We start from the raw sequence: 13,041 nt of genomic DNA on the forward strand, positions 1-13,041 counted from the left end.
CTTTATGGTTGACTGCAATACAGTTCGAACAGTTCTGTTTCAGCTTCACTTCTAGGGCTTAGCTTGTATATGCTGTGTGTATTTTTCACAGTAAGAAATCAATATTTTCTGTGTTTGTTTTTAATCTGAAAAGGTCTGAACATGAGAGACATTCCCCAAACTGCCCATTTGTCAAGGGTGAGCACACTCAGAATGTACCTCTTTCAGTCACACTGGCAACAAGTCCAGCACAATTTCCCTGCACAGATGGCACTGACAGAATAACCTGCTTTGGATCTGGAAGTTGCCCTCATTTTCTAGCTGCTGCAACAAAACGAGGAAAGATCTGCATATGGGATGTTTCCAAACTTATGAAGGTATCCAATATAAACAATCATTTTTCATCTACTCTTTACTGATTAGGCAAATCTTGATTCAAAATCAAATACCTTTTCTGTTTTTGTTGTTATTTCTCAGGTCCACTTAAAATTTGAAATCAATGCGTATGATCCCGCTATTGTGCAGCAACTTATGTTATCAGGAGAACAGAGCTCAGGGGTTGACTCAAGGAGACCAACACTAGCATGGTTAGAAGATTCATCTAGCTGCTCAGACATACCAAAATTAGAAGGAGACAGGTATGCCAGTCTACAAAATTAGAAATATGAAATGCTGCTGTGTAAGTGGTACATGCCATTTAGCAAAGTCATGCTTTGTGAAACCTAAGATTGGTAATTTTCTTTTCATGGAAAAAATATTTTTAGTCACTCTATATTTGTATACAATTGAACACTGGAAAAAGACTAATCTAAATGTCTATTTTTTAAGCCAGTTTCCTGCTGTTCTAGTTTTTATATTCCACTAGCAGAGAGATTGCAGATCTCATTGCTGCCCTATGCTGATATTTCTGAGGCAGAGAAAAAAGAGAAAGGAATATAAGTTTTAGATTAGCTTTTCATTTTAGTTATGGATTATACATTTCAGATTTTGAAAGTAAAAGCTCCTCATGGACTTCTGGAACATGCTTTTCCCTGATTGCTTCTCCGTAATTTCGATTATGTCATTCTGAAAATAAATTGTGTGGATGTGCTAGGAATTTGTACTTCCTTGCATACCTTTAATACATGTGTACAGACTCTAAGCAATTAGATAGTCCTGTTGCAAGGGTTTGGATAAGCTACAGGGTATGCCAGTGCTTAGAAAGTGTGACATGAGAAAAAGGAGTATTTCACTCATGCTTCATGCAGTCTCTTACTGGGAACTCGTCTGGTATTGCCAAAGCTCAAAGAGTGAATACCTTGGAAAAATTAGAACAAAAGGTGTTTGGGGAGTGTTGCTAGTTTTCTGAATGTTTCTTCTTAAACTTCAGCAGTAAGGAGAAAGTAAGAATACTGCTCCGTGCACAGGGAGGTAAATCTTTGGTTTTAAGCTTGGTGTGGTATCTGTAGTAGTGCAGAGCGAATATGAGTCTTGCTCTTCTGAAGACATGGGCAATATCTGCATGTGGGGCCTAACAGCTGCCTAGACTCTTACTGTAGCTTTAGGGCTGTGAACTCCTTAAGAGTCAAAGAATTAAACTGATTTTAAGAGCTGGATAAAGGACAGTGTCATCATACTCCTCAGAACTAAGCATCTTTCATTTCATTTAACCTACATGACATTTACTATCACTTCTCTGCGTAAGGGGAAGCTGGATGAGAATCAAAGTACTGAATTGTCTCTGTCGTGTTGTGAAGTGAAGGTTGATCAGGTTTGGCCCAAAAAAGATCTGTTTCTTGGATATGAGGAAGAAGCATCCAGTTTGGTGAAGTTTGAGGATCTGACTTGGTATTTTGAGTAGTTATACCTGAAGCTGCAAAGGGATTACTGTTCTTCCTGTGTGTAAGGAGCCTGTAATAGGAAATAATTTCTTTTATTGGAAAAGTCAGATGCATTAATTATTCATATATTCTTAGAACTACTCAGGGACCTATTTCTCCTGAAAAGGTATCTTGAACAGAATCTGTTTTAATGACGAAATTAGGAATCTGGCAGTATTTTTAAAACCAACACGCTACTCATACCTTGTTTCTTTACTAGCTTCAAAATTGCTCTGGTAGAATTGAAGACCAGTCTGTCTGCCCTACTTTCCAGAGATTATTTTGAGGAATTTGAAGATATCAGTATTAATTTTTAGATGTCCTGATTGTTTGATTTTATTTTTCTTGGAATGATTCCTGAGAACTGGCTTTCGTTTTAATTCCATTTATGCCTGAATTGTAGGAATACAATAGTAGAATGGGACAAAAAGAAATCTGATCCAATGGTTTGATAATGGAGGAAAAAAGTCTTTATGTTGTTGGTGTCTGTGATGAACTCATCAATGGATGAACAATGCTGGCTAAAAGGAATGGCCAGTTTTAGTACACATCGTGGTTTTTTTCCTAATTTTTACTAATTTAATTAAAAATAAGCATGCAGTTAGAGTGTACATGGTGTCATTTCATGCATTATTTTTTTCAGTGATGACCTACTGGAGGATTCAGACAGTGAAGAGCATTCCAGATCAGAATCTGTGACAGGTAGGTTATAGCTGATCTGTTGTATATGTAATAGTTTAGAGGTGAAAGGGGAAATTCTTCTTTTGGGCTTTTAAAAAAACCGCTGTCAAAACCGATGATATTATATTCATATGATATGTATTAGAAAAAAGGAAAAGGATTTACCTTGAAAGCAATGCCAGTATTTAAGGCACTCTTTGTGTGGGGGAGAGATTGCATACAGGAGAAAAGTAAAACTGCACTTTGTTGGTTAATAAATGTCTTTTTTGACAACAAGCATTGCTTATCTTGCTGTCAATAAAACACACAAACCAAGATAAAAGAACTTTCTTAGAACAGGAACAAATTACAGCTGTAAAAAACCCTTTAAATTCAGGGGATTGCCAGAAAGAGTTCCTGTGTCTTGATTGTTTTCCTAAGGGTATGCACTTTGATAAAGTATTTCTCTTCTTGAATAAGGATTTCATATGGAAGCAGAACAGTGCTATGCATGGTGTTGTATTATTTTCTTAGAGTTGGAAATTTTGATGGAGGGAGGATTACATGTTTATTTTCTATAATCCAGTTTACATCTTTGAGTAAGGATCACCAAGTGGGGGAAAAAAGAGCTTGAGATGTAGAAAAAGATACTTTTTCCTAATAAACAGTAATAGATGCAGTATGATTCCTGTTTTGTCTTCTGAGCATTTGTATTATGTTAAACGTTTTTGTTTTAAAGGGCATACATCACAAAAAGAAACTATGGAAGTCAGCCTTGATATAACAGCTCTCAGTGTTCTTCAGCAACCTGAAAAACTTCAGTGGGAAATTGTTGCAAATGTTCTGGAAGACACAGTCAAAGATCTAGAGGAACTTGGGGCAAATCCCTGTTTGGCCAACTGTAAGAGTGAAAAGATGAAGGAAAAACATCTAGAACAACACAACATTCCCTTTCCTTGTTTATTAGCCGGAGGTCTATTAACATACAAATCACCTGCTACCTCTCCTGTTAGCAGTAACTCTCAGAGATCACTGGATGGCTTAAGTAGGACTCGAGGTGAGAGTGTCTCGGAACAGGGATCAACTGACAATGAATCCTGCACTAATTCAGAACTGAATTCCCCTCTAGTAAGGAGGACTTTGCCTGTATTGCTGCTATACAGCATTAAGGAGTCTGATGAAAAAACAGGAAAACTCTTTTCACAGATGAACAATATTATGAGTAAAAGTATACATGATGATGGTTTCACAGTTCCACAGATCATTGAAATGGAGCTGGACAGTCAGGAACAGTTGCTGTTACAGGACCCCCCTGTGACTTACATTCAGCAGTTTGCGGACGCTGCAGCCAACCTGACATCTCCGGACTCGGACAAGTGGAGCTCCATGGTTCCCAAGCCTGGGACTTTGGTTCAGTGCCTGCGTCTGCCAAAGTTTGCAGAGGAGGAGAACCTGTGTGTAGATTCAATCACACCTTGTGCAGATGGAGTTCATCTGTTAGTAGGACTGCGGACTTGTCCTGTTGAATCTCTGAGTGCAATAAATCAAGTAGAGGCCTTGAATAATTTAAATAAATTAAACTCGGCACTATGTAATAGAAGGAAGGGGGAACTAGAATCAAGTCTTGCTGTAGTAAATGGCACAAGTATTGATGTAATCCAGCATGAGTCACCAGCAGATGTACCAACTCCTTTAATAATTCAACCTGAACAGAGAAGTGTTAGTGGTGGATACCTAGTGCTTTATAAGATGAATTATGCCACTAGAATAGTTACTCTAGAGGAGGAACCAGTAAAAATCCAGCATATCAAAGACCCCCAAGACACAATTACCTCAATGATTTTGCTCCCACCAGATATACTGGATAATCGAGAGGACGACTGTGAGGAGCCTGTAGAGGAAATACAATTAACTTCTAAAAATGGCAGTGGGAGAGAGAGAAGATCTGAGATCTCTACTCTTGGGCACCTGGTAATAACTACTCAGGGAGGATATGTAAAAATATTAGATCTTTCGAATTTTGAAATTCTGGCCAAAGTGGAGCCACCTAAAAAAGAGGGCACTGAGGAACCAGATATGTTTGTCTCTGTGATATACTGTTCGGGCACAGACAGATTATGTGCGTGCACCAGAGGTAAGACTTCTCTTTAAATTTTTTTTTAAATTATTGATTTTACTGTATTTGGATTATATTACAGAATTTAGAATCTAAATTTCAAATTCCACTGAATTTACATACAGTTTAGTGATCTAGGAAGCATGGACTCAAGTTAATTCCTCGCCTTAAATGTCTATTTTAATCTCTAGAATGGCAGTAATTCTTGTGTGTCTCTAATTCTTGTAGAGGCACAGATTTCTTAAGTCCAAAACAAATAGAAGTAATTCTTGTATGTAATTATTTCTATGATAGAGAAATCACATTTCAGAAAAATGTCTCCTGCCTGTAATTGATGATATTCAAGAGAGCAGAGAAAATAATGCTTTTATAACTTTTTCAAGTATATCTTCATTCAGGTAGCATGCTGCTGGTTCTGCTTCAGCTTTTTACAATTGGGGTCATATTATCTTAAGTTTTAGAGCCAGACTATCCATGCAGGGTTCTTAAGTCTTTCTTTCCAAATAAACACAAAGGCATTTTGGGGAAGGGGGCAGGTAGGAGCAGGGTGTAACTCAAGTCCAGGTAACAACTACTTTGTAGAAGTCCCTAAACCACCACACAGCTCCCCGCTTCCTTGTGTCACACTGGAGCCCTGGAAACAGCTTTGGGTGTCATCCAGCTGCATTCCTCCATGCCCCAGTGTTTTATTTAGTTCTCCTGCAGTTGATTGCAGCTCCACTGGAAATGCTTAGGCTCTCAGAGGAGCTAAGCTGATGGGATGGTTCATACATTTCAAATAGATTCCCACCAATATCATGTTGAGCTTCCTCTTTACTGGAAGAATTGAAATTGGTACCTTTTTTGCTTTCGTGATGGTGTCACACTAATTATAAACTCCTGCTGTGAGCAGCTGTTAAATCAGATTTACTTGTTATTTCCAACAGATAAAGTCAAGTTTATTGCAAACAGCTCAGCTTTCTTAAAGATTCCATGTTTGTCACTCACCTACCAAGACTTCTAGAAGTGGGCATTTTAGATTTGCTTTTTAAATACAAATGAAAACATTGGAAGGTAGTAACTACTATTTATGTTTGCAGCTTCCCAAGGTTAACATTCCTATTTGCTAAATTGTTCTCTTTTGGTGACTGCTTTTGAAGAAATGTCTATTAAACTGTTTCAGCTGTATTTAATAATGCACACTTTTTCCTAGTTAAAATGGAACTCTAACTGAAAGGTTAATTGCCTTTGAAAACTTTCATATCATATCCATGTCATAATGTTTTTACCTTATACTTAGCTGATCAAACTGCAATCTCATTGAAAAGACCTCCAAACAGAATTTTTTTTTTCTACCGATTTTTATTACTATTAATTTCTTTCTTGCATCAAATCTGTTTTGTCTTTCTTGTGTTTTAAGATTCATGGTAAAAGTTAAAGGGCTTATTGTTATTATGCATGGTACTTTTCCATCCAATATTACTGCGTATGGTAATTATATTCTTGTAGCTTTTGGTGTCATATAAACTTCTTTGGGGCATGGAGTGTAAGATATACAGGTCTCTTGAGTTGGAAGCATTTGTTCTCTGTGTGTAGGAGTACTTTGTCTCTGCCTAGATAACCACCATCTCTGTTACTGACTGGGAATACTTCCATCCTCTTTGTAATGGATAAGCACATCATTCTGCTTTCCCAGGAAATCTCTCTCAGTATTATAATATACATCTAGTAGTTTATAAATGGCTTTGTTGGATTGCTTTTGTTCGTGCTGCCCTTAAGATGACTGAGATTTTGGGGTATTTTTTCTTCTGTAGCCCAGTATGCTACAGGTATCAAGTCAGCCTGCAAGGTTCCTCTTTTGAATGTAGTACTTTGTTTACTTAAAAAAAAAAAAAAATCCACTGATTATTCTTATCTTTCATTTATACCCACTACACCTCTATTTGGAACTTCCATTTTCTGCTCGAACATGTACTTTGGAGTTCGTTATTTTCATTGCTTAAATGTCTTTAGAGGCTTTCAATTTTTATTCCTTTTTTAACATTTCAGTCACTGTTATATATATATAAATTAAGTCCGCAGCCATCATAAATACTTAGGGGCCAATGTCCATTAGAAGTTTGGATTTCTGGATCTGGTGCTAGGTATGTCTGAAGCCTCAGAGTCAAAACATTTATGCCAAAATATGACACTTGGTAAAGAATGACTTGAACTGAAATGTTTATAAATAAGGTATAAAAGGCATAAAATTCGGGAACACTGAGAGAAAAAGCAAATCAAGGACCTCAACTATTAATATAACTTTTTAAATCCTCCATCTTATTGTAAGTTTGAATAGCTTAATATATGGAATAGGCTTTGCATAATTTTCCTTGTCTTGAATCATAATCATCCTTTAAACTTTTGCTTTAAATGGGTAGAATTTCTTTATTGGCGAGGTGGCTGAAGATGAGGGTTTTTGCTGTTGTTACTTTTTCTTAAGTGCAGTTTTCTTAGGCTTCTTCACAAATCACTTTGAGGTCTTTGCTCCTCTAGGTTTACTGCCACATGTGGGATGGTGCCTGCAGTCTGACAGCATTAGAAAGATATGCTGAAAGTAGAATAACTGTATTCACTGATATGTTCAACATTATTCCATCTAGAAGGGAGCTTGTAGTTCAAAGACATAAATGAAAATGTTATGTGAAAGTTTTGGAACATACATGCATTGGAAATCCTTGGATGATGTTGGAAAATATTCAGGCATGAGCAGTGTATTCTTTCCTGTTTACTTGTTTGGGATGTCAGAGCAGCAAAGAGGTATTTTAATGTCTGGAAGTTCTGAATGCAGAATAGCCTTTTCTTCTGTTTCTCCTGCTTGTTGAAGTATTATTTTCATTGGCAGAACATAAAAAATTTTTCCATAGCTGCCTCTAAGGTATAACTGAAAAAGAAACCTCTGTGTGAATGGGTGCTTCAGATCTGGAGTGGTTTTCTGGAAAGATGTTTTAGGACCTGCGTTTGACGTCATCCATCTTTGTGTGTCACACTTGAGAATGTTACCTCTTGGTGTCAGCTTCAGGTACTTACCTGTTTCTGCAAGGATTACCTGAGCTTGACCTCTGGGGAAAAGTGTGCAAGTATATTCTTGGTTCCAGTTCCATTAGGCAAACATAGGGAACTTCAATGTCTTTGTATTTTGCTTTCTTCTCTTCCCCTTGGCCAAGGCAGACTATATGTAATATCCCTCTTAGCAGCGCTTTGGCTGCTCTCATATGGGGGTTCAGATGTTTTCTCTTGTGTCATTAATATGACAGCCTAAACTCTGCTTTTGTAATATTCTAAATAATAAGTGAGAAAATAAAATTCTTTATTCTAGGCAGCAGGTACTGGTTTTGAATAGGTGTATAGCTGTAGGGTGTTCTTTTGATATTCAAAGTCTATTATCTTTTGTTTAAGAGGGTCAGATATAGTTTCTTATTGCTGGATTGTGCTCACCTGAAATTTTGAGTGTGTTACATTATAACATTTTACAGGTTCTACATTATAACAAGAGTTTTTTAGTCCCTCCCTTTTCTTGGAAAAGGATTTTTTTTACAGCTGGATATTGGTGTGTCCACAGTGAGTTGCCTATGCTGCTGTTTCTTACCTGCAAGCCTGGCAGAACTGGATGGCACTTGGATACATTTAAAAATTGACTTCCCCAAATCTCGTACCTTTAATTTATAGCAATTTTCTTGCTCTTAAGTTCTAAATACTGTACTAATCACACGCTGTAGCTTTTTTCTAATTTAGTTTAGATACCTTATTTGCTTCTTCCTTGTCATTAGGCTTTGTCTGCCCTGTGTACTGTGTATTTGAAATTCAGGAATCAATTTAGTATTTTCAATTTTCTACCTTTTTCAGCAATGGAGTCTAATAGGATTGGAGAGAGGTCAAGTTTTTTCCACATCAGAATTAGTGTTGGAAGTGATGCAAAGAGCTCATCTTCAAGTCAGGGTCAGTTACACTTACCCACTCAGAAACAGAGTACTGTACACCATTTTCAAACACCTTCAACGTGGAGATTTAACAGTCTACTTATGAAATTTCTCTTGCTGCATGCTGTCTTTGATGATGATTTTTTTCGCTAGTGTTTAACCTGTATCATCTTTGTCACTGGGGTGGTATCTGTTGTACTATTCATTATGAATATGGCAAAGAGATTTCTTAAAAAAAGTAGGGAAAGACAGTGTTTATTTAGGTGCTGTCCTTCTCCAACCATTTATTTTCTCAAGCTGAATATCTCAAATCCTTTTAAATTTTATAAAAGTAAAAAAAAACCAAAGCAACCTTTACTTTCCCCTCCCAAACGATCTATCAAGTCAGTCGCAGGTTTCTTGATGAGATATGCAAAACCAGGTCCAGTAATCCTACAGATGAATTCCTTAAGCAGCTCTGGAGTCTGTACATACCGTGTGTGTATATATAGTGGAATGTTTGCACTTTTGAGCAGGAGATTGAATGAGGTTCCTCATCTGACTCACAAGAGCCTCTCCTACAAAACTGCTGTCTAGCTGATTTTGTTCCATCCTGTAATAGGGCTTTTAATTATTTCTTTCTAGGCATAGTAACTTTAATTTGTCTCTATTCAATTGCATTCTATTGTTTCAAAGTTGAGGCAAAATTTTATAACTAAAATCTCCAAGAGTAGTGTAAATGGGAGTGTCTCCAAGAGTAGTGTGTTAGTGAGGTTTTGGGATAGCTTTCTTGACATTTTTCAAGTGTTCTGAACTTGCACGTTTAGAGCTAACCAGTGACAAGAGAAGGAGAAGACTATGAATTGGTTAATGCATCGTTCCCTGTGGTATGGCTTTGTTTTCTAATTCTTTTTAACTAATTGGATATTTTCAACTATGTCACTGTATTGTGATTTGCTAATGACAATGGTGTCACTCTTTCCAAACTCCTTCTATAGTGCAGAAACATCTCACCCGATTGGCTTTGACTGCAGTGACCTTAGTCTCTGGCATGCTGTGTAGCTTTTTCCAGTACTGCTTTCCTGGAACCAGGAACTGTTTTGCCAGAAGGAAGGCTGTGATTTATTTGAATGAATTTATTATTCTTATGTTGTGTTTGTATTGCCCACCAGGTTCTTGAATCCATGCAAATTGCAGGTTTTAAATTAACAATGTTTTGATTGTGTTACCTGTTTTTTGAGGGAAGTATAATGATGCTAGTTTCCAATTTGTCTCTTTTGTGATAACTGAGTAAGTCAGTGTCAGCTTTCATATCTTCTTGGTAGTGCAACAGAAGCATTTATTGCTTCTGTCAAAGTGATGCAAGCGCAGAAACCTTTGGATAAACTGCTACTTGAGATGTTTGTTCCCTGGCTAGAATTAGAAAGCACTGGACGAGTCACTCTTTGAGCCTGGTGCTGCAAACAATAGTAGTAACACCAAAAAGAAATGAAGCATTGACTTTTGCGCAGATTTTTTTCACTTGCACTTGACTATTGGAACTACGGTATCATTGAAACAAATAATGAAGCATGCATCCTGAGAAAGTCATCTTTGGATGTTCCGTGAGAGGAAATGCCTCCTTTGTGATACAGAGGCAGAACCATCTACAGCGTTTTGGAAAAGTGCATATGGAAAGGCTAATACTGTACAAGTGAAGTTCATGGTAAACTTCTTTACAGAACCTTTATAAAAAGGAGGAAGTGAGATCTCAAGTTTAGCACAGACTTTTTCTTGGAAAAGTGCTGGAATCTTTCAGGGATTCAGGGATTATGACTCTTCTCTTGTATGGAAAAATTGGTAAGGATCTTTTTGCTCCTGAGCAGTAAACAAAGTGATAAACAAAGTGAGGTTTGATTTACTACCAAATGAAGCTGTCAAGGTCTGTGTTTTCTAATGTGTCTCTAATTCTCTTTGAAGTCTGAGGAAAATTGCTTATTTATGAGCTGTTTAATTTCAAGGAAACTCATAAGTGTTATTTGCTAGAACTATTTTTTCCTGCCTCCACTTCTGAGGTCTCCTTGGGACGTACTGTTCTACGCCAAGGGTGTGTGGGTTGAGGCTGAGAGAGGGGAGGTACAGGCTTCTTAGTGGATCTCAATTAGAAAAGACCCACCAAGAAATGGCTTAATAAAATAGCTGTTTTACAAAGATAGAATAAAAAGATAAATACAGATAATGAGAAAATCTCCCATCCTTTCAGATCCTGGGAACGCTACTTTTGTACAACATTACCCTGACCTGGGGTGGATTTTCCCACAGCACAATGCATTGATCCTGTCCACAGAGTTGTTCTGACTGTTTTGTTCATTTAAGCTATTATATTCCTCTTGTTACTCTGTCTTCATTAAAGAGTGAGTTTGTTAAGCCATTTGTTGTCAGGCCTTTCTTAGTGAAATATCAAAAAAAACCCAAACTGTACGAGTTCTCTCTGTTCCTCAGATCTTTTCTCTGTGCCTCACACACTCTGCCTCCCCATGCCTCTATCACTCTCTGTTTCACTCTCTTCACCCCTCACAGTGCCGGACATATATGTTTTATCTTGGAGTTTTATTACATTTTTATTCTCAAGTTTGTTTGTTTTGAATTACCTGGATATTTTGCATAACAGGGTTTGTCATCATGTTAGTCAGATGCTGAAGGTCAGTCTAATAATGTTTCAGAAAAATCACATAAGGCCTATGCTTGGATTTGCCTCTGGATTTGAATCCTACTGATTTGACTTCTTGTAACTTCTGAAACTGGTAACAGCTCTTCTCATCCCACCCCCCCACCCCCCCTCCCCAACCTTATGTAAAGTTAAACATTCCTTCTCATTGACTTAGAGCCCAAGTCGAAGGAGGAGCGGCTGAGAGAGCTGGGGTTAATTAGTCTGGAGAAAAGGAGGCTCAGGGATACCCTTATCCTTCTGGACAACCACCTGAGAGAAGGAGATTGTAGTGAGGTGTGGGTTGGCCTCTTCTCTGAAATAACAAGTGGCAGGATGAGGGGAAATGGCCTCAAGTTGCTCCAGAGGAGATTTGATCTTAGGAGAAATGTTTTCACAGAAAGGGTTGCCAAACACTGGAACAGGCTGCTCAGGGCAGTAGTGGAGTCACTATATCTGGAGGTATTTAAAAGATGTGCAGATGTATCGTTCAGAGACCTGGTTTAGTGGTGGACTTGGCAGTGCTGGGTTAATGGCTGGACTTGATGATCTTAGCAGTCTTTGGTTCTATGATGTCTCTGTAAATGATACTGATCTATGAGTTGATCTGTGCAGATCTGTAGTGGTGAATAATGGGCAACCTCCTTGAACGATTTTAAGCTTCCATCAATACATTGTGTCCACTGAAAATTTTGGACTTTGCTCTTTTGTCTGTTTACCTGATCAGTGTTTTAATTCTAAGTTTGATGAAATAATGCGGAGAGCTCCTTAGTTAGGAGAATTCAGAGAAATTAGTTTAATTTTCAATTTTGAGATACTGAATTTTAAAAGGGAATTTATGCACTCTGTACAGATGAGGTAGTGTAGGCCTTCACTTGACATGATGGAATATTTTCTGTTATAAGCATAATTTGGATTATTGGAAGTGTCATAATGATTATGATTTTTAGTTTCTATTGAGATTTCTTTTGTTAATTGCCTTTTAAAACCCATCCCCCCAAATATTTTTTACCTTTGATACCATTCGCAACTGCAGTATTTTTGTAGTTCTGTTTTGCATTTGCCCTGAAAAAAAAATAGTAGTAGTAAAGCAAAATAAGTATTCCTGTACAATTTTACTGGTTTCAGGTCCTGCATAAATACTGTCATAATTGCATAGCAGTTCAAGTGCAAGCCTGTCTTGTGAGCTGAATTTAGCTGTATGCCCGTCTAAACTTTCTTCTTTTGTTGTCTCTGATGATTTTAGGTGGAGAACTTCATTTCCTTCAGATTGGAGGGACCTGCGATGACATAGATGAAGCTGATATACTTGTAGATGGATCCCTTTCCAAAAGTGTAGAACAGTCATCAGAAGGCACCAAGCCCTTATCTAACCCTTCTAGTCCAGGCATTACAGGTAAATTGCACACATGTACATGTATCCTGAGTAAAAATACTTTGGTCATTTTTGAAAGTTGCATATGAACATGATTTTCAGTTATTTAATAGCCTGCTGCTTTATAATTTTTTTGCTGCCCAAAGTTAGAGTTCTGTAATTGCTATATATCTGTCACTGGGTGTGTACAAGCATAACAGTTCCTGATTTAAAAAAACCCCAAACAAACCACTTTGACTTTCTTCAGTCTCTACGTGTGATTTTAAGTGTGGCAGACTGTATTTGTCTGACCCCGATTTTATTCCACAGGAGTCAGTCAAAAGAAGGAAAAAATGGTTTTTATCATAAGTTCATTTGTAAGCAGCATTACAGCGGTTGCTTTGAGGACTGAATTTCTCCTGCTCCTCCTCTTTTTCACCAAAGAAGCCATTGTTGAAGTTTGAAAATCA

General features: G+C 37.5%; 1 protein-coding gene across 1 annotated transcript in view; it reads left to right on the top strand.

The window, feature by feature from the left end:
* Nucleotides 1–13,041, top strand: part of BIRC6 (baculoviral IAP repeat containing 6) — a 173,602-nt gene that overhangs the window by 23,119 nt on the left and 137,442 nt on the right. Inside the window, exons 7-11 of the mRNA XM_042024996.1 lie at nt 134–356; nt 457–617; nt 2,482–2,540; nt 3,238–4,632; nt 12,464–12,613. Of these exons, the coding sequence (XP_041880930.1) occupies nt 134–356; nt 457–617; nt 2,482–2,540; nt 3,238–4,632; nt 12,464–12,613 (1,988 nt within the window). The remainder of the gene's footprint in view (nt 1–133; nt 357–456; nt 618–2,481; nt 2,541–3,237; nt 4,633–12,463; nt 12,614–13,041) is intronic.

The sequence above is a fragment of the Corvus kubaryi genome, unplaced genomic scaffold (assembly GCF_017639235.1).
Source record: "Corvus kubaryi isolate FWS band 111438036 unplaced genomic scaffold, C.kubaryi_AGA036_p1.0 37266, whole genome shotgun sequence".
In the NCBI taxonomy this organism is placed as follows: Eukaryota; Metazoa; Chordata; class Aves; order Passeriformes; family Corvidae; genus Corvus; species Corvus kubaryi.